We start from the raw sequence: 22588 nt of genomic DNA on the forward strand, positions 1-22588 counted from the left end.
CCCTCCCCCTTCATATGCCCCCATAGAAAGACAAGAACTTGCTACTAGTTTTTTTTATTGCCCACATCTAACTTACAGTCTTATCTGTTTGTCTACTGTAAGTTCAATTCAGGTTCTTTGGAACTCTGTCAGGCTCCATTCACTCTTTCTACAAAGCATTTGTTGACATACCTGGGTGAGAGGAGGAAGGAAGGTATGATCAAATAATTGAATGAAGATCTAAGTATGTGCATTGCAAAATAAATCTTCTTGGAACCCGGTCTGGTGTTCTAAAGCCAGTCTGTACTGGTTGATAGCGAGACAGAAAAGCAGGATCCAATTCTGAAACATCTTGAACATCCAGGTGGGAACAGGTGGTGCCTCAGTGGGACTTGAGAGACATTTTAGGATTTTCATCTGAACATCAGAGGTGAAGCATTTAGCCCTTGCTCTTTGCACATAGACCTAATATGGGTTAATGGAGGAATAAGGACACTTCAGCCATATGTTATCCTCAGTTCTCAGATATAACAGACCAACACAACTGTACTGTCCAGGAATACTGATAGTTGCTGGAAAGCCACCATAGTGCAACGGAAACATGTTCAATCTCAACCAGGAAGTTCTGTATTTAATTCCCAACCCAGCCATGAAGATTATTGGATGGAATCCTAACATTTAACCAACCCAGCAGGATGCAATAAAGATTTAAAATAAGATCATTTGCCTCTGTAGGAATCAAAAGGGGTAGATCCTACTTTCAGATAGTGTACTGGAAAGGAGAAGAGACATTTGTGATAGATTTTTGCATCTGTTTTGGCTAAATCTAGTCTCAGACCAGACCAATTTGGTCTAATTCTATGGCTTCTTAAAAATATGTAGGATCGCTACACACTGCCCCAAACTGATCTGGAAGCACCATGAGGTTTTGAAGGTGATTTCGGGCTCCTGAAAGCTTCAGAAAACCATACATTGTGCCCGGGGTGGGGGTAGGAGGGAATCATGCTATTTTCAACTCTTTTTTTTTTCTCCTCCAGGTAGAGAAACTGGAAGGGAAGGAATGGAAAGGACTAACACACACATGCCCACCTTTTATTAGGCACCCTCACATTTTAATATGAACTGACTGAATTTTGAAAGTTCAAATCAATGCATACGCTGATCTATGAAAGCTGGCCATTGCTCAACATTTGCATTCCTCTGAACGTTAACGTGCAATTCTCCAGTCATAATCTGCATACAAACATGTTTCAGTCAAAATAATATGCATAAATATATTAGGGAAATTGTGTGTATGTGTGTTGCACAAAAATACCTATGCAGGGAGATATGTGCAGAGAAATGGGCAGAAAGCTTTGAGCGAAAAAAGAGAACTGAACTGAACTGAAGGCAGTGAAACTGAAGAAAAAAGCAAAATTAATGGATTTATCCCTCCTATCATAAGGCTAGATATTTGCCCAGATAGACATCTTGGGGGGTTCTTTGGTGCAATCCAGATATAATCCAGCATTTGCTTAACTCACCCATTGCAACATTTTGTGGCTTTAAAAATGAATGAGATCTTGTCTTTCTCTTCTGCATTCATGTGTGACCTTGCCTTGGGCAATCTTTCCAAGTTGACATTATAGCTCCTCAGAATACATGGGAAAGTGAGACGGCAGCATACCATAATGGTCTAAAGTTTTGCTTAGTGACCAAAGTGTGCTTATCTGTTTCCCTGCCTTACATGTAACAGTAAACAAATGATAGAAAGCCATTGGTGGATTCCCAGAGCTTAGTTTTTCCTACCTCCGAGTGTCACCTGCTGGTGGAGAAAACAACCACTGGTGATTCTCCTTAATGTTTGATAGGACAACAAGCAGCTTAGAGGGTGCACTTATCCATTTGTGTATCCAACTAATGGGGTGTTGACACAGAAGTTTGTCGTAATGTAGTCCCAATGCAACTTAAATTCTTGTCATTATTTACAGGACCAAGTGTTTGAATATTTCATTTTTCTGCACTGTGTTTAGGAATTGCATACTTTTTCCACCTGGATCTTTTCCTCCTTATTATAAATAAAGGATGGGCTTATTTTGCTCACAGCTTGACTGTTTATTATGTATTATTGTACATAGCTTTATTTAGTCTACATTTGTGTCTCTTTATTTTTTATTTTTAGTATGTTGTGACTGACTTTGACCATGTATACTGAGTGTAGCTTTTACATCTTTTAAGCCTGCCTTCAATCAATAGTGGCATTATCATTTTTAACTACAGTGATTCTTGATTTATTAACTTACTTTGCGCATACACTATTAACAAAACAATATTTAAACTAAAGGAAAAATCAGAAAAGAGACAGCCCCAAACAAACTAACAATACAAAGCAAGAAAGAAAAGAAAGAAGAAAAATAAATAAAAATCTACCTGATCTTATATACTTATCAATAGTCACTGGTTTACTAATGAATACACCACTATAATATGATCAGTGCAAAATATTGTCATAAAATATCACAAATATTAACTATAGGAACTCTTGCCATTTTGCTAGGCTTTCATATTCTCAATGTGGCTGCCCATTTTTCTGTAACTTTGCCAATTTGTGCTGCCTTCATATTTCAGGGTCTATTTTTTATATAGTTTCACAACTGTCATGCGGAATCCTTGTTACATTCTCCTGCATGTTTTAATTACTTTTACTTTCTTTGTTCTCAGACTTATCTATGTTCATGTCTTATATTTTAAATATTTATCTATTTAATATTTTCTGTTTCATTTAACTATGAGATATAGAGTATCTGGTTTTTCCATAACCTTTAAGCCTGTCTGTAATTAGCATTGGTATTAATCATTTTTAAGTGTCTTAAATCTTGCCGCTTTGATATGTCGTCATATTTGCAATGTCATTGCCACTTTCTTCATAACTTCGCAACTGTCATCTTAATTCCAGGTTCTTTCCTTCTTTTTTTATTGGGCACTTTGAAGAAAATGTATGAACAAATACAAAAGAGCCGATGAAAAAAGAATAAAAAAGATAATACTGATGAATAAACCAGGGATTTTAAAATGTTATGCAGGTTATAACTCTCTAAAATATCACTAATTAGTTGTAAATAGTTAAATATATATTATATCACATTAGGGGACTGAGAATTACAATTAAACTTAACCTGAAAAATGAATATCAAAACACAGTATAAATCACTGCATGGAATTATACACTATAGTAAGTTTAGTTTATGTTGCTAAAATCTATTCTGATTTAGGTATCTTGTAAAATTGAAATATAGATTCTATGCATAAATAAACCCAAATTTTGAATGTCCTATGGATCCATGTATTAGATTATAGTCTAAAAATGGTTTCCAGCCTGAGCTGAAATTTGTGTTGGGTAAGAGTTCTTCTAGACATCAATAGCTTGGATGGTCATTTTTCCACTGAAGAGCCTAGATAACCTTTTCGGTAAGAAGCATACAGACTGTGTTATATTTCCTTCTTGTACTTCTGCATTTTTAAACATTTATATTTAACGGGGGGTGGGGGGTGTTGTTTTTTGTTGGGGTTTTTTGGGGTTTTTTTTTTTTGGTTTCCTATCCCACATTCAACCTTTCAGTGCAAAGGTCAGCCAATTAATCTGTGTTCCTGTGAATTTGTCTGCAATTGGCATCATTTATTTTACTGATCACTCGTTTTAGTGATTTCTGATACATCTACTTCTATTTGTTTTATTTCATTTCCTTTTTTAAGCCTTATGAGTGCTACCACATCTCTTTCCATAAGTCTTCTTTTTATATTCTCTCTGTACACAATCCTTATTGAACATGTACTGGTACGCACGTTCTATTCATGTATAATATATTTAATGTACTATGCGTTGTTTCATTTATGTTCTCAATCCCATCAAAAAGAGAGAATACATTGGGACTCTGCTTCAATTAAACCTCCTTTCTACCACTTTTCCTCTTTTTGCATTTATTTCTGAACTTCGGTCAAGCAATGAACGCTAAACTCGTGGCCCCAAACAGGTCACAGACATAAAGGAAGGATACCGGGAGAAAATGGAAGGAGAAATTCGTAATGTGCAAGTTCCATACTCAGCTAGGGCTGCAAGAGAATGGCACTGCTTGCACTGAGGAGCTAAGGCTAGTATTACTCAGAAGTAACTTATAGTGTAGGCCACATGGCATTGCCCTCCCAGAATGATAAAAAGAGTAATAGGCTCTGTGTTTATAAAAAGATCCCTGATGAATCTGATCAGCTTCTGGTCTTCCTATGTGGCCAATGTAAACTGTTTTTTCAATTGAAGATTATAATTTTGGGTGGTCATCTGTCAGGTAGATGGAGCAGAAGCCAAAAGGAATGGCCTTCATTCCTCCTTACCTTCCTTCCTTCTTCGTATCTTCTTTTTTTCTTCATTACATTATAACTGTTCAGTAATTCCTGTTCATGATATGAACTTCATTCCTCATCTTTCTCCCCGCTTTGGTACAGCATCTTTGTAGATGCTTGTCCTCAGCCTAGGGATTCTCTTGCTTTTATTAACTTGAAAAAGGGTTTTGTTTTCCTTTCCCCATTTAGTTGGCTGATGAAGGGCAAAAGATCAATCTTACTGGAGGTCTGAACGGATGAACTGAAGCTGAGAGTCTTATCTGGCAACTCAAACATAAGATAGACTGAAGGACTTCTGGCCCAATGTCTAGCATGAAAAGGCATTGCCCACTGGGACAACTGGAAAAGTTGTTTTCTTCACTCCTTGAGTTTCTGTCCCAGTATAGATAACACTGCGTTAGATGTTTGGTTTGGCTTTTAATAATCTGTTCTCATCTCCATTTTAGGGAGCTTTCCTCAGTGGTAAAACAGTTGCTTTTAGGGGAAAAAAAGATTTCTGTTTAAAACCAGAGACGGACAACATGTGCCTTTGCATAGAATGTCTGGCAGACCCCATCAACTATCTCTTTTGGCTGTATGAGCTAGAGCAAAGGACAAATGGAGTTGAGCATCTGGACAACCACCCTGCCAATTACAGTCTGGTTGACACTTCAGGCTAACCCATTTACTGAGCTCAGACAATGCGTTTAATCTGATCAGTTACAAACCTAGTGACTTGGTTTGTTTAACAAGCTCAGCCTGGCTAGTTTTACCCTTAACTGAGTCAGTTACAAATCTGGTGGACTAGTTTGCTTAATGGGGTCAGCTGGGCTAATTGTTTTCTTGCTTGGGATGTTGTGAGAAACTAGGAATCTGATTAGTTTCTGGTTCAATGTGGGAAAGCAGAAAATAGGTCAGTTCAGTAACCAGGTTAAGCAGGTTGTTGGAACACAGCTACTATGTAAGCCATGATTTAAGTCTCCTCAGCACTGCGTGCCATCTCCCAAAGTCTTGGGTACACCCCCTAGAGATTTTCAAAAATTGTTACCACATTTTGATTTTGAATGTGGAAGGAGAAAACTAGCAAATACAGGACTGTAGCACAGTAATTTAAACTATACTTAATTTCAGTTAGATTTAAAAGTAAACTAAGTTCATTCATTTTAGTTTTGTCAGGCTTTGCTTCTTACTTTCTAGAGAATGGCCTCCAGAACTCAACTGCCACAGTTGGACGCCCTGGATGTAAGGCTTCACAGATTGTGCAACCAACCCCAAACTGTAGTGGTTCAGTCTAACATTATGCTGAAGAGATTTCCAGTTGCTCAAGCATGTAATTTCCCTGTGAAAAAGACTTTTCTGATTCAAAGTTCATCTTAGGGTGCTTGCCAACTTCTTTTCAAGTGTCTCTTAGTCATTCCTTTAAGCTGGCTTTATCGGTTGGAGATGATGAGGATCAACTGTTGTTGTTTTTGTCTGTTTGTTTGTTTGTTTCCATTATGTATCTGAAAACTCCTTGGCTGTTTATACTTCTCAGTCAGAAAATGTCTTCTAGAAGAAGTTGCCTTCTGATATTTTCTCTTGGGAGTGAATGGAAGTAGGGGGAGCCAGGGAGGTTGCAAAGTGTTGGAGAGATTATGGTACCATGAAAGATGGAACATTTCCATGCATAGCCTGAGTGACTCTTCTCTAATAAGGATCAGAACACCAGATTCTACCTGTGAGAATTGCACCAAAATCCTTTTCGTTTTGGAAAGGGTTTTCAAAAGCAAAGAATCAGATAATCAAGCAACTAATATCTGCATAAATGGGTATGTGATACAGGCCTTCCTTTCTACCCTCATATATGTTTTGCAATGTGGCCTCTAGGAACCCCCACCCACCCCCATCAACATGGCTCTCAGTCTCCAAGCTTCTAATGTGATTACTTCATTTGCAAGGATTAGATACAAAATGCTGTAACTTTTGTCAGACCACTAATAGCAATAGTCAGACCATGGGACGTGGAATATATGGTTAAATCTGAATATAGATAAACCAAGAGAAGAAACTGTAGCCAAATCATTCTCTGGCTAACACAGATTATTGCTAATGCACTGAAATGATAGCATTCCATTTGCAATATCAAACCTATCAAATCAAGTGTGTAATTAAAAAGCAGAGTAAAGGCCATTCTTCCAAAGAACAATCTTTCACTTGAGTTGTTCGGGACAAAATAAGTCCTTAAAACCTGCTTTTGCATCAGAGGAAATTGCTTCTCTCTTGCCTCTAATAAGGAATTTTAAAAATAAATGTTTAACATACAGTTTTCATTAAGAGATTGATTAAAAAAAATGTTTTTTTAATCAATCTCTTAATGAAAACTGTATGTTAAACATTTTCCAAAAGTAGCATCAAACTTTTGGAAACTTTTCCAAAGGAGCATCACTCAACAATGTAAAATACAATAAAAAGCTAATGATAATCCCATTAAATTAATGACCAAGCACTCTCTGCAGTAATAGACTTTCATTTGAATGATGTATATGTGTTCAAATGATCATACATATTTTGGATAAGGAAGTTTTTTTGCAACTTGAAAAACTCTTATAACGCTCTAAATTAGTAGATATTTAACTGGCATCAGGTCTGGTTCTTTGTTAGAGCCCTTTCTTGCCTTCCCATTGGTGGCACTTTTATGGGTTACTTTCTTTGATTGGGCTATCAACATTTCATTTTATCTGTGTGTCTATATAGAAAGGGAGAGAAAGATAAGGGGGGGAAACAGTTTTCTGTCTCCTCCACTGAAGTTAGTAAAAGTTAAATGAATTTATAAGATGAAGATGGTCAGAATCTCAAATAATCTGGAGAATATGCTTCAAATGGGCAGCCTAATAAAACTATTTTTATTCTGCATTAAAAGTTAATTGTGCCATAAGCAGCTTTCTTCAGAAGCTGTAAGATAAACAAGAGGGATCTGTTTGATACCTAAAATGGAACTTGAATTTTTCCAGATGCTTGATCCAAAAGATGCCTGTTCTGTAATCCCCAGTGATTGATGTCTCTTCCAGTGAAGGCTAAAGAGAAGGATTTCCATGTAGTGCTGAAAGATTATTTGCTCTTTCTGCATGCTCATTGAGAAAAAGCATTAAAGCTGTTCCAAAAGTGAGAGCAGGCTGAAATGGACCTCCCCAGTTGTAATTTTAAATATAGCCATCACATTTCTCCAAGCCTCTTTGTGGCTAGAAGTGAAAATTCTGTTGGTCTAGTGTTTGAGTCAGGTAAATAGGATCAATGATAAGATGTGAGAGGAAGGGGTTAAGCTGTAAATATTGTAAATATTTAACAATCTGTTCTGTTATCTTAGGTCCACACAGACTTAGCCTATCTTCCTTTCCTTTCTATAGAGTCAACAGAAAGCGTTGCAACGAGGGCTGATCTCACTTTCACTCTGCCCAGTATCCTGAAGCAGATCATCAGACCATGTAAGCTTCCCAGCGAACATCCCTAAATCAGCGATCAAGTCCAGTGTGGAAGGTCTGTAATTGAAATGTATATAATTCTTCCACTAGCAGAGTAGTTGGCATTTCTGACTCATGGAGTACAGACTCTCTTAAGATGGGCCTTCTGCAATGTAGATCCTTTTGCAGAAGTTGAAATAATTGATTTCTTTGCTTATTTAACTGTCCTCAATTTTATTTGGACATGTTCTGATTAAGAAAACAAATTATTAATAATGTGATGGGTAACTCTAGAACTGGGTAGATCCTGAATCTCTGTTTCTGGTTCCTATTATTGCTTGGATTTTTCCAATTCAACTTTACCTCTTAACCTCTAGGCAAAGATGGGTAACCTACAGCCTCCAGATGTTGCTGAATTACAGCTCTTAGCATCCTTGGCCATGCTTGCAGATGTAATTCAGCAACATCTGGAAGTTGAACTGGAAGGGCCACAGGTCCCTAGATGACAGAGAATTGGTTGAATATAGAACTTAGGAGCAGACCAAGTGATAATTCAGGTTCTTGCTGAGATCCCTTCCTCCTGTTGTACATTAGTGATCCACCATCTATTAAATTAGTCAGTAATCATGGCTAGCAAGCTATCTTGTGCAGGCTTTAATCCTGACAAATGTGAAGCATTTGACACTCGTCAGGTTCAGTTTAGCTCATGGCCAGTGGTGTCCAGTTAAGAAGATACACTGCTTGAAGGATGGCTGCCTGTGTGTCTGCTATAGTTCCTACTAGGGTGCACATCAGACATTTTTATGGGGCAACAAGAATACACATGAAATTGCAAATGGTGAGATGAAGCAAGGCAATGTTTGGGAAGCATTGCAAGATTACAGTATTGGTAAAAATGTTTCAGAACCAACATTATTGGGTGCAACACAACTGAAGATAGTAAATACATTCACACCTATCTTTATAGTATTTGTTGGAGGTCCAAATCAAATATTACTGACTCTTCCTACTAGCCATAAGGGACAGCAGGGTGTAGATACTTGCTCTGCATCTCTTCTTTGTCCAGCTTTGTCTTCTTGTCTATGAAATGGCGAATTAGAGGTCATCCCCTTCTGTCTTTCTTTCGAGGCACATATATGCATAAGGAGCACATGCTCTTGGACTGTCTTCCTGGTAGGATGTAGCTTCCTAGCTGCTAAGCTTTGCTGATGCCTGTGATGTATTTCCTGTAAATAAATATTCTTTCTGTTCTGGTTTTAAAACTTGTTTCACTAATCCTCGTCCAGATTAGATTCCTGGGCTCAGGAACGGTCACACTCACAGATAAAATGCTTCAATCTCCAACAATGTTTGCCCCATAAATTTGGCATGGTTAAAGCAAAAACATAATCAGGCCAGAGAATAAAATTTCTGATATAAGATATATCCATAAAAATCACTTCCATGTATCTTTCTGTCGATTCCCTACAGTCGATTTCCCATGGGTGTCATGCATTGGGCATTCTTCTGAATAGACGTGGGCAAAATTCAAATATCTTCATATTCATTCTCCAGTTGATCAGATACACAGATCTAGGGTTCTGTATTGTTTGTTTATTTTTGTTTTAATGGTCTCTTTAGTGTTTCAAAAATCAACTCTTCTTACCTTCGCTGGGCAAAGAATCTGTAATTCGGTTTGGTAGCAATTTTGTTTTGGAGGAGAGGGTTTAAGATGTGGTTGAAAATTTAATCATCCAGATTTCTTTCTCTGCCATTTTAATTGTATACAGGTAGTCCTCATTTAATGACCACTTGTTCAGCAACTGTTCGAAGTTACAACAGTGCTGAATGAGGAGACTTATGACTGGTTCTCAAAGTTGTGGCTGTTGCAGTGTCCCCACAGTCACATGATCACAAGTTGGGCACTTGGCAACTGGCTTCCAATTACGACAGTCACAGCATCTCATGGTCATGTGATCACTGTTTGCGACCTTCACTGCCGGCTTCTGACAAGCAAAGTCAAAAGGGAAGCCGGGAGGAGGTCACAAATAGCGATCTTGTGATGACAGGATGCTGTGGCTGTGTGGGATTCACTTAACAATGGCAACTAGGACTGCCAGAACTGCTGTCATAAGTCAGCACAGTCACATGATGTTGTGCCTTATGACTGCGTCACTTAGCAATGAAGTTGCCAGTTTCAATTACCGTCATTAAGTGAAAACTACCTGTAATTATCCATTATAAAAGTATTCTATGTGTCCACTATGAAGTAAACCCCGCTGAGTGTACTAATGTTTATTTCCAGTTAAATATATGTAGGAGTGCAATGTGTCCTATTCATGTCCTAATTAATCCTTTAATTTTATTGAGTCGGTCTAAGTAAGACCAAATTGGAATCCAACCATGAAATTCATTCCACTCATATACGCTTTTTCCACTCTATGCTTTCAAGTTTTATTCTGTGTTCAGCTCTTGTTCTTTTCTAACAGTTTGATTTGTTTTAAGATCACCAAACTGTTTTCACATCAACCACTATTAAAAAAAAAAACCAAAACCTTACTCATTTCTACCTTTCTTATTCAAATAAGCGCTAAAGCTGCTTACAGCTGAGATTAAAATCAAGTTATCAGGAAATCAAACAGCAGATAATTGTGTTTAGCAAACAGAAGTACTGTTTAGATAAAGTTCCGAGGGGCCAGGTAGATTTAAAAATAAGCAAAGAAAAGAGCACAAAACATTTTGTGGGTTTTTCTTTTAAACTTTCCGTTAAATGATTATATAACTGGGAAGATCTTAGGACTGTAAAGTTTTTAGTTTGAACATGCACCTATTAACAGCATTGTCCCTGCAAGATTTTGCTCTTGTTTTCATCATTGTTTCAACTGGTCAGAAGTACATGTTCCCAACAACTCCCAGTAAAGGCCCTGCTGTTGCTTCTGACAACATCCCAAAAAGCCAGTTGGGGCTGAAAAGCTATTTTGATCCAATCGGATTAGTTTAACTGAATTTATTCTAATTGAATTCTAATTCAAGTGAATTCTAATTGAATTCTAATTCAATCTAATTGAATTCTAATTCTAATTCAGTCTAACTGAATTCAATCTAACTGAAACCAGAAACCAGAAAATGAGGTCATGCAAAAACCAGAAACCCGAAAACGAGATCATACAAAAACCAGAAACCAGAAAATGAGATCATGCAAAAACCAGATACCAGAAAATGAGTTCATGCAAAAACTCCACTGAAATCCAAGCTCATAATCCAAAACTTTGCCACATTAAAAAAAAAAAAGGTAGATTCTGGATGAAGAAGTGGTTGGAGCTTTACCAAAATTTAAATTTGATTTAACATAATTTAAATGTGGGTGTCATTAACTATAAATTTAATTGAATGGTCTCAATCTGATTAGTCTCCATGGATGTAATAATATTCACTAATGTTTATTTCCAGTTAAATACATGTAGGAGTGCCATGTGTCCTATTACAAAGTATATGACCAGGTAAAGTGTCACATTACAAAGTACACTTGGCAGACTTTGGTGAGACGCTGGAGGTAGCACGCAAGGCCTTTCTATGTATCAAGTTCTTTAGCAGCATCTGCAAAAGTAATTCTGCCCAAGTACAAAATCTTCTTTAGCAAGATTTATTGTGATGAAAGAGATGGGGTTACAAGAATTTCAGCAATTGACTATTTCACATTTGAAATCAATTTATTTCTCATAATGTTGAAAACATCAATAGAGGGCAGTTTTACATGACTGTCTTCTATTTGAACATGTTCTTAGTTCAAAGGCGTGTCCAGATCTTTAACTGTTTAAAGATCAAGGACCATGAAAAAGTGGCATAGTAAATGCTAAAGTTACCAATCAAAAGTTACACATACAGCAGCCTGAGCAAGTAGCACACTTTACCTGGTCATATACTTCCCAGCCTCACCTGGATAAACTATATTTCCTTTCTAAATCATAATAATTGTTTCTACATGTGTTCTGATATCTGTAAATTAATAGATGCTATTTTACACAATCCAGTAGTCTCTTTTGTCCTTGTTTTGGTGATACATTTTCTTCCTTAAGGGTGATGCATTACTAAGTGTTGTATTTGCTCATATGTCTCCTTTACTATCCATAGTGATCAGGGGGTTTTTTCACACACACACACATTGAAAAAAATAGATTTTTGAAATGTAATTGTTCACTTGTTTTCATTGTGCTTTTTGCTCTTTATTTTCAAGGAACATCAAGATAACTTTGGATTTCTACATGATGATTGCACATTTACTCAACTAGATTCCTTGGGTTAATCCTGCAGAACTGAACCTTCATCATCATCAAATTATTCCCAGCAAGTTCAGAAAGCATCTGAAGTTGAGCTCTTGGTATGAACATTCTTATTAAGAAAGAATTCTAGATGGATTTGTTTAAGAATACCATGGCTACATATTGCTTAGATTAGAACCAACAGGAAAGTCAGATGGCAGCCAGTAATAATGAAAGAACTCCATTTAAAAAGCAGAAGTAAACAACCATGCAATGATATGTTATTTGGAAAAGTTGGTTCAGCTGGGAGGATTTCTCATAAAAGTACTTTGGCCAGCTGAAAATCTAGAATCAGTGAAGTGGCCAAAATGAAGTCAGATTCTTCATTTTTCTAGCAGAGTATCATCAACACTAAACGAGGGAGGTTCTCCAGAGCTTGACTAGTTCTGCTTGGAGATAATGTGGATTAACTCTAAAATCTTCAGCCTTGGATCCAGACGACACCCTTGTCTAAGCTAAATGGGTCGAGACATTTATGATTCAGCATGGCTTAAATTGCCCAACCAGTGCAAACGAGACTTTAAGCCTTTAAAGGCTTTCAAGTCAGAACTTACTCAGTCTGGGCTACTTTCCCTCTGCCCCACCCCACCCCCTGGTTTCTTTAACGGTTCCATAAAGATGTAAAGAAAGCAATATCTGTTGAGCAACCACCATTTAGACATTAACATTTAGGCCAGAAGCCATTTCAGCATCCTTGCTTACTACTATTATCCATGGACAGGATCTGGTTTCTGACTACAGCTGTGCTGAACATTTCTCCTGCGTTATTTTTCTCCAGAAAGTTCATCCCCCCCCCACAGCCCGTTCCAAGAAAAAGAAAACTGTAAAATTCTTATTGGCCCTGACTTATATCTGAGTGAATTAGAGATATGTGCAAAGGTCCTGCCTTCCATTGTCTCTCCTAGACCGTAGCCTCCTTCCAAGACTGATTTTTCTAACCAGAAGCAGAGAGAACCAGGAAAGCAGCAGAATGATAGAGAGATACATTAAAAAAAAAAAAAAGCAACCTTTTCTCTCTGTCAACTGCAGAAAAATAATGGGAAGAAATTCTGATGAATGTGGAAGGAAAATCAACACCTGATTCACAAGAAAAGAAAACTTTGAGGAAGAGGGATGACCAATTTTAGCTCAACATTAGTCCTGATATCCTGCTTGCTTGCTGTGTTGCAAAAAGTTAGAAGTGTGATTGGGCTGGAACAGAGGCTGCCTCCAAGGTGTCCTCCCCTTACTTTCCTTTGCAGCATCCTCTTTAAGAGGATGGTCAGGAGGAGAGAAAGAATCTTGTATGGAGATGGGTGGCCACACACACACACACATATTAAATGAAATAAATAAAAGAGGAAGGGTTACAGTACTGGCCCTCTATTCTCCCCCAAGTCATGAAGACTGCTGTCAACCAACTGCAAATAGCAATTAGAAAACAACCCCTTGAACTACTCTGAGAACAAATGTCCACCCAAGCAGTTCCAAATGAAATTATTGCTTTGCAACCTGAATATAGCATTTTAAGTGTCAATCACTGGGAATGGGGAGAAGAGTCTGTGGGCGTGTTTCTCTGTTTATAACTGTTTGCTTCTGGGGGTGTATTTGCCTCTGCATTTGTATATATCCTCGCAGGTATGTGTGGAGTTGGGTGCGCTTGTGTGCATATCTATTTGTGTATTTGAACGCACGCGTATGCAGCTCCAGACCCATCAGCCTCACTGCAGGCACCTTGGGGGTTCAAAAGGTTTTCCATCCCTAAATTACAAAGATGCTTTTTTCAAGCTGAAGGGTGTGATTTCTATGCTTGAATCAATTTTGGCAATTTAATTTGGTAATGTTCCAGGAAGCACTTAGAAAAATGTGCTTGGGAGTGCTTAACCCTTAACCACATCTCAAAGTGGTAATTCTAGGGAGTGTTTCCCGGGCTCCAATTTACTGAAAGCTATTTCTCCCCCCGTCCCCCCGCCCTCTCTTTCTATACTACATTAGGTATAGGAAACCTACATCCTGCAGAGTTTTTTCCATCTGGATAACTGCTTTCTTGAACACGGACTGCCCTTTGTCCAGCTCTCGGCTCTGCCACCTCTCTCTCAAGGCTTCATGCTTCTCAGTTCTGGAAGAAGAAATGTTCAGAAGCATGTGAGTAGAGCTTGAAGGGTTGTTTGTTTTGGAGAAAGCATACAAACCACTGTATGTCCACAATGGGTATCTCTGCCCATTTTGGACTGTGGCCCCATCTTCAACACGCTACAGCCTTGCCACCTAGAGATATGCAACTCATGGTGCATTTGTCCACAGCTAGTTCAGCCCTTGGACTTAAATCAGTGCCTCCACCTGCACTTAAGCTAGGTTTCCTGGCAATCTTTTTATAGATACTGTACAAAGGAAAGTGTGGACAACCCAACATTTTATTAAAGAAACAATGTTGGGTGCTGATATAATCTTTGGATGCATGCTCTAGTTTCAAGACATCACACCCCATGTGCTACCTCTTCCAGATAGTTGACTTTTATGGAATTTAGGGACATGAACTGGCAGTTAGTCAATTGCAGAGTAATATGATAAGAGGCAGACTGAAATCCTAGACACACTTAACTGGGATAAATGGTTTCAGTGAGGATATATCTGAATAATCAAGTGTAGGGTCAATATTCCTAATTTTTCTACATACTATAGCTACTTGAAATGAACTGGAGACTTATTCAATGAACTATGTGCTTCCTTGCTAAGTAATATAGCCGTTTAGGATATATACTTTGAGGTTTGCCACAGAGAAGAATGCTTTTTTCTAATGGCACATTAAGCTTTCAGCTTCTTCTGTATCTGCAGTTTAATCTCATTTCTTCGAAACAAATAAAAATCATCATGAGCTGTATGTTTAGGAGGGGAGGAAAGTACCCAAAACTGAACCTAGCCCTTGGTTCATCTGGTGTGGTATTGCCTACACCACCTTCTGGATTTTAACAAATATCTTTTAGCTTTAGCTGGAGATGCTAAGGAAAGAGGCTGGATTTTCTTCCTGCAAAACATGGGCTCTGCAACTAAGCTTCCACCAGCTGTTCCTTAGGTTACTGTGTTCTAGAACATCTAACCATCACTTTCTAGATGTTCAGGGGCACCTGAAACAAGATCTTTTCAATTCCGTGGAGGCGAGTCCCAATAAGCAAGCATGAGATTTTAACCATTGAGAAATGTACACACTTCCAGTCCAGCACGTATCACCTTTTTCAATAGAACTATTCTCATATTTTCTCTTTAACATTGCACCACTTGCCTTTTCACTGAGACCCAAAAAAGAACACCACCAGTTCTTTTACTTAGTGATGTAGCATCTCCTCTTTAATCAGGATTGCCCCCTTCTGGTTGTCTCATTAAATTGTCCTCAATAGAAATAAATAAAAGTCTCACTAGACACAATGCAGAATGGAATATAGGAGATTACCCCCAAGAAAACTTCTAACTAAGCAATTGAATCCATTTATTTGGCAGATATGCAAATCAGGACAAGATGCTAATCGCTTTCCTGCTTACTATCACTCTCCTGGCCTGACAGACAGCCTAAATGGAAACTTTTCAGAGTCTTTAGAACTTCTTTAGATTGCCTTTGGAGGATGTTCTGAGTTTATTTCATCCCTGGTAATGGATGGGTGATGCTCCTGGGACTGTTTTCCCCCCCTCTTACTCTGCATCTTCCCTGGCTGCCCTCATCATTTTCCTTGGGATTAATGCATGAGAAGCCAGGGAAGCTGCAAACTACTGCAGAGGGGATCGAACAGTGAAAGGCAGGACAATCACATTCACCCATCATCTACCTTGTCACTAAGGTAAGGTCAAGAATTCCACATATCACAAGAGCTTCACTGATATTTTTGACTCCTTTGAACATAAAACCAAGTACCAATTCTTTTCCATAAAACTGAATGAGAAATTCTTGGTATACCACTATTTTTATACACGATTTAAGAACAAATCAGTTAAAAAAAACAACAAAAAAAAGGGAGCTGCCTCACTGGTAACATCTTTACATTTTAAATATCATTCTGAGTGTGTTTGTTTTCTTTCCCCCCTTTTTGCCCTGTAGGAGTTGAGTGTGATCCCATGGCTTCTCATGTAAACACAATGAAAAACATGTCATGCAATGTCACCATTGATGAATTTCGGAGTCAGGTGTATCCCGTGACATACTCCATAATCTCTATCCTGGGATTTGTGGGAAATGGCTTTGTGTTGTGTGTCCTCATCAGGACATACCAGGAGAAGACACCTTTCCAGATATACATGTTCAATCTCGCAATTGCAGATCTTCTGTTTGTATGTACTTTGCCCCTGCGAGTGGTCTACTACAGCAACAAAGGCAACTGGTTCTTTGGTGACTTTTTATGCCGGATCAGCTCCTATGCCATGTATGTCAATTTGTACTGCAGCATCTTATTCATGACAGCAATGAGTTTTTTCCGTTGCATTGCCATTGTTTTCCCAATTAGGAATATCCAATTTATCTCACAGAAGAGAGCCATCATGGTGTGTGTTGGCATTTGGTTCTTCGTGACGCTGACCACTTCACCATTTTTGCTGAAAAATACCCAGTTATCGAACGAAAACATATCCAAATGCTTTGAACCACCAAGGAAACAGGACGCAAGGAAGCTGATGATTCTCCACTACATTGCATTATTTGTTGGTTTCATCTTCCCCTTTATTACCATTGCCATCTGCTACACCATGATTCTACATAAACTCCTGAAGAACCCCATGCATAAGAAAGCAGCAGCTCGTAAAAAAGCCATCTGGATGATCCTAATTGTGACCATAGTCTTCCTCCTGAGTTTCACCCCGTATCACGTCCAACGCACTGTCCACATCCATTTTATGATGAGAGAGGATACAACCTGTGAGAAGAATCTCTACATGCAGAAATCTGTGGTGATAACCTACTCCCTTGCGGCATTCAATTGTTGCTTCAATCCACTTCTCTATTACTTTTCTGGAGGTAACTTTCGCAGGAGACTTTCCACTTTCCGAAAGGTTTCTACTTCCAGTTTGCATCACAGGAAGATGTCCTCAAAGATGGAGGAAGCAGCGAATGGAAACACAATGGAACATATGGACTTGTAAGGGCTTCTTCATCTGTCCCTTGGCAAAAACACACAGTTTGGAAGTGACAGAGAAACGGACGGTCTAGCACCTTGTAAAACTGAAACTAATGAGGGTTGGCAAGACGTTCTACCAACACCTCCCCCAAACAGATGCCAATCTGAGATGCAGCTTATCTCACCTGTGTATCTGTGTGCATCGGTGTTTACCTAGTTCCTCAGCATGGTGCCGAGAGAAGCCAGTACGTATATAGACATTCCCTTGGCAACTTTCAGATTCCCTGCTCCATCGGATTTTTTATATTTTAAAAATGTTGTCCCTGCAATGCATCATCTATATTTCCAAATATGCCTCTGGGCTCCAAACAAACCCTATAAGATGAGTTGCAATCCAACGCTATGTTTGGAAGTGTGCCCACTTGTTCAGAAAAAGGCAGGGATAAGCAGGGATAATAGGGCAGGAGAAGGAACTAAAGAAATTGCAGATACTGATGTCTTGTAACTGGTTATGTCCCTTAGTAGCTATTTTGCAGATAGACAATTTTCCCCATCAGCAGACATTTTGCACGACCACCACATCAGATTCTCAAGATACCAAAAGGATCCACTAACTCCCCAAAACCTTGGGGACCTCTACTATAAACCATATAAGTTGATTTCGTATTAGCATTTTTCTTTTTCTTTTTTGAAGCCCAGGACTGTTTGTACTTGAACACATCTCTGCATGCCAAGCTTACCAGAGACAAGCTTCTTTTGTCTTTCTGCTCAAACATGAAAGAGCAAGTTGGATATCTAATGTGATATTATGGGTGCCTACCCTTGATATGATATTGCCAGCTCGAATAGCACCAGACTGTACCCTGATCAAGCATTCTTGGATTGATAACTATACAGAAAAGAAACCATAATTTCTTAACCTAGTGGTCTCCTGAATGAGTTGGACTTTTTAACTTCTGGAATCCTTTGACTGTGCTGGTTAGAGATTCTAGGAATTTCCAGTGTAATGTGTCAGGAGAACCCTGATTTGGGGAAAGCTGAGCTCAACCATGGCTCCACACTGCTGGTTATAAGAAAGTGAATTCACCCCTCTTTGGTAAAGAACTGTTGAATGGGGAACACTTGGCTGAGTCATCTTGTGAAACAGTCTTTTCTGATGGTGGGTCACTTTTCTCTTTCATCCTAAAAGCAAGCTTTTTTTTCAGCATGGAAAAGGAAATCCAGCCTCTTATTTTAAGTTGGGAGGTGGCAATCGGCTATTAAAGGATTAGGAAATTATGCTAGAGAGCTAAAAATATTAACAAAAAAGAAAAGTAAATGTGGGACAGTGATCATTTTAGAGAAACAAGGAAGATCTACAATGAAATATTGCCTTTTGCCCTAGTCAAAGCTGAAACAAAACTCTTCTGTTGTTCAGCTTTCAGGAAGGGTAGAAAGGAGGAAAAGGGTTTTTTTTAACGACATAATAGTAAATAAATGTTACAGTTTGGAGGCCAATCTAATTCCAGTTTTAAGGACTAAACAGGCAAATTTGGAGGGTGGCAAATCTATTTTCAGGAGATGGAGAGAGAGAGATCTTTTGACATACAGCTGAGAAACTTGAGGTTTCCAGATGTTAGAGAGCTCATATGAGTCACAGCCAGCTAACACGGGCCATATTTATAGCAATGAAAACTGTAGCCCAGCAAGGAGAATGTAAAGAAGAATGAGCACCTTTTCCTTCATCCAGAAGTAGTTCTGTATATTGGAGGAAGGGAATTTTAGGTATACATCCCATCTCCCATCCATTTCCTCCCACCCAGTATAATTATTATAGGTTGGGGAGGACATGTGTGAAAGCAAAATACCCATAGAGACAGAGTGCCTAGAGAGGGCCTATGTTTCTCTAGGACCTCTATCTTGGTAGATGTAAGGGTTAGTTCATTCTACAGTCAACAGTTTTAGTGACTCAGATGTCCAGCTGGAGTTTATGTAATCCTAGGCAAGACTCTAATCCCTGGAGTTAGTTGAGTAATTCAACAATAAATGTAATGTAAACTCAACATTTACATTACCATCTAAAAGAGATAAGGGCTCCCCTAAGACAATTAAATCCCATATACAAAATTACAAAACTGTTCCATTGTGCCATATTTTTTAAGTAGCATTGGGTTGGCAAGTTGCCATGGTGATTCGGTCAAAGCTAAGATGTCCTTCAGGGAATTGGATATGATTTAATATCCTGGTCACACAAAATACAAACAGGCAGCCATCGTGATGACAAAATGAGCTTCAGGGTCATGATTTTCTCCCATCATTTTTGACAGGGGCAGCAGGGAAGAGGCTGCAGACTGGGAGTGGGAGACAGTGGATGAAAATTAAAAAATAGCCAGCCTTTTCTTTTTCCCCCTCACCCGAATTCCAATCATGTCAGCTACACAAAGCCATAACCCCCATGGCTTCCCACAATCAAAGTTTCGTTTTTCAGCAGCCAGATCAACCTCTTTGCAAGATCCCAAGAAATGTGGCACGGGGGAGGGGAAGCGGGGGGAGGGGGAAATAAAACAGAGGCCGAAATAAATTTGAGCAGTGGGAAAGCGCACACATTCCTTCAAAGGGACGGTGGCCCAGCATCAGAAAATATAGCCTGCTGGGGAACTAATGTCAACAGCCTTGGAATCTCTCAGCAGAAGGCCTTTGGGCAAACTTTCAAGACATTATTAATTGCCATGCTAGTGGGAAAGGCAAACATTTGCTGTGGTGGGAATCAGCAGAGCTTCTGCAAAATGGGGAGGTAGCAGAAGAGAGGAGGATGTGTACAGAATCCCCAAAAAGCATGGATTTTGTAGTTGCACGGAAGCTAATCAAGCTTCACACCTTCAATATATCCAATGCTGTGCTAGATATACAAGCTATATAATTGTGATTTGAAGCTCTCTGGAGATCTAAGCTATTCTCAGCTCCCTGGAATCCAATTTGCCAGCTCGACACTTGGATCCTTCCCACCAAGAAAATGAGTAGACCAGCCCAATAGAGTAGCACATTTCACAAATTATGTACCAAAGGGTTCTCCCCTCCCAAAGTGTCCCTATTGTTGCAAACAGCGCTGCATTATAAGCACAATGTACATTGTTGAATGTGATAAGTAAGTATCCATGTACAGTACCAATTTTTTTTATTATGGTATTGCCTGGATATATGTATTTATCTTTCTCTTTGTACTTTGGTTTTATAATCTTTTAATTATGTATTGCCGATTTTAGTTTGTTGTAAGCCGCCCAGAGTCCCCCGTTGTGGGGAGATGGGCGGGGACAAGTCAAATAAATAAATAAATAAGTAAGTAAGTAAGTAAGTAAGTAAGTAAGTAAGTAAGTAGCATTTCCCTCCCTCCCTCCCTTCCTTCCTTCCTTCCTTCCTTCCGTCCTTCCTTCCTTCCTTCCTTCCTTCCTTCCTTCCTTCCTTCCTTTTTGTTTTTAAATATAAAATGAATATAAATTATAAACATTGTGATGATGCCATGCGTAGGGCTTGCTGTTTTTTTGTTCTTACCATGTAATGTAAGGGGCTGCATTTAAAAAAAGTGAAAAAAATAAAATAAAATAAATGCATTTTGTTGTAGAATTGCTGCCCACTGTTGAATGCTGGCCATAGTGCAGGCAGTATTTCTAGAGATCCATGATACTCAATTGCTGTAGACAGAGGCTGCCAAAGTTGTCTAGATGTGCTGGGCAACATTGTCCATCTTCCCCATCCAGCATGGCCATTGGCTGTGATGCATGACAATGAAAGTAGCTGTGTGTTAATGTATCCAAGGAGCAGCAGGTGGGGGAAGCTGGCTGTGTAGTGATCCATTAGATGACCTACAAAGGTGAAACTGTGGAAGGCACAGGAGCTTACACCATATCTGTGTCTTTTCAAACTCTGGCTAAATCACTCTTGGCAGAAGAGTTTTGCACCAGTCCAAAAGCTGGCACAAGAGCCCTTCTGTGGAAGATGGCCTTTTATCCTTACAGTATATGCATAGCCATTCTCTCCAGATTATGGTAACAGTGTAGAATAGATCATCTCCAATTTGGGAGGGAAAAGTGCAGTCCCATTCTGTATTGATTAGATCCCCTGCCTAGTTTGGAATTTAACTTTTGAAGAATAATAACAACCTGGACCATGCTCTGAGGAGGGTGACTGGAGAGCTCTGGAAATCAAATCCTATGACAACCAGTTGAAAAATCCAGATAATAAAAAACAATTGGAGAGAGACACAGTATCAGAAGTGCTGTCACCTACAAAAAGTTGCTCTCTGTTGCTCTTAGAGCCAGTGGAAGAAGATTTGTGTTAAAGATTAGGAAGAACTTCCTAAATGAAATGCTTCTGCAGGTGGCAGCATTTAGCTGATCTCAACTGATCTCAGAAGTTAAGCAGTGTTGAGCCTAGATAGTTCACAGATGGGCGGTTGTCTATGAATTCCAGGGCTGCTGGGAAGTTAACAAAATCTAAGAAGGCAACGGCAAACTGCTTCCATCATTCTACCAAAAAAAAGTCTTCATGCATGCAGTCATCAGGAGCCTCATCTCTGTTACCTTATCTCCTAAATGAATAAAATTACTTAGGAGGTGGCAGAATCTTGTAGCAGAAGCTTGATGACCAACTTTCTACTGTGGCTGTGTTGTTCTCTGCAGATCCTGCTTTATACAGGAGATTAGATTTAGATGGGCCTCTTTCAGCCATATGAGTTCAGGATATGATAGAGAACTCATGGCATCGCCATCCAGATGACAGGTAGAGATGGTATCAGACTATACTCTCTTTTTCTGAGCTACATACATTTTCTGGGTTCACACGTTCCACATAATTGTTGAATTCATCCATTTTCTGGGTTTGGACAATATATAGCCTTGTATAATGATTACATGAGCTGGGTTTGCATGACAAGGTAAGTCACAAAACAACTAAGGAAGTTCAATATGTCCCATTAATTCAGCTGCTACATTTGCAACATTCTGGGATAAGATAGACATACAAACACAACCACACTGTTTCATGTAGGAAACTTGATCATTGGAAATGGAGACAAGAACATTGTCCCAAATGGCTATTCCCAGAACATGTCTAACAATTGGCATATATTTCTCACCCCAATTTCTCTGCATCTGGTGCCTTGGTGTCCCAGATATAAACAGTCTAAAGAACCAGGACAGAGTGCTTATCAAGTGAGTAAGAAAAGAGATTCTGAAAATATGTGACGTTTTCCCACGACTCCTCCTGGCTCCATTCTGTATATATTAAGGTTGGTTTTTTTTTTTCCAATCAGTTATCCAACAGCAACAAATAAACCACCAAATAAACAAAGAATGGTAAAAGAGCAAACAACTATGGGATTTACACAGACATTCTCACAATATATATTTGTTTTATATTTTGTACCATGGCCTCTTGCAGTTCTCATCTGAAGAAAACTCCACTGAGTTGA

At 38.9% G+C, this 22588-nt stretch overlaps 1 protein-coding gene across 5 annotated transcripts in view; it reads left to right on the forward strand.

Moving 5' to 3' along the window:
- Positions 1-19664, forward strand: part of CYSLTR1 (cysteinyl leukotriene receptor 1) — a 28586-nt gene extending 8922 nt beyond the window's left edge. For 3 of the 5 annotated variants that reach the window (XM_088129230.1, XM_007426606.3, XM_025165658.2), the window contains 4 exons: positions 7716-7845; positions 11983-12126; positions 14042-14191; positions 16134-19664. In XM_088129230.1, coding sequence (XP_087985356.1) covers positions 16151-17167 — 1017 coding nt within the window. In that variant the 5' untranslated portion in view covers positions 7716-7845; positions 11983-12126; positions 14042-14191; positions 16134-16150 and the 3' untranslated portion in view covers positions 17168-19664. The remainder of the gene's footprint in view (positions 1-7715; positions 7846-11982; positions 12127-14041; positions 14192-16133) is intronic. The other 2 variants (XM_025165659.2, XM_025165657.2) reach the window with 2 other exon arrangements.
- The last annotated feature ends 2924 nt before the right edge of the window (positions 19665-22588 follow it).

The sequence above is a fragment of the Python bivittatus genome, unplaced genomic scaffold, assembly GCF_059951505.1.
Source record: "Python bivittatus isolate LINGU-HERP-01145 unplaced genomic scaffold, Pbiv_v1 ctg000790_np1212, whole genome shotgun sequence".
In the NCBI taxonomy this organism is placed as follows: domain Eukaryota; kingdom Metazoa; phylum Chordata; class Lepidosauria; order Squamata; family Pythonidae; genus Python; species Python bivittatus.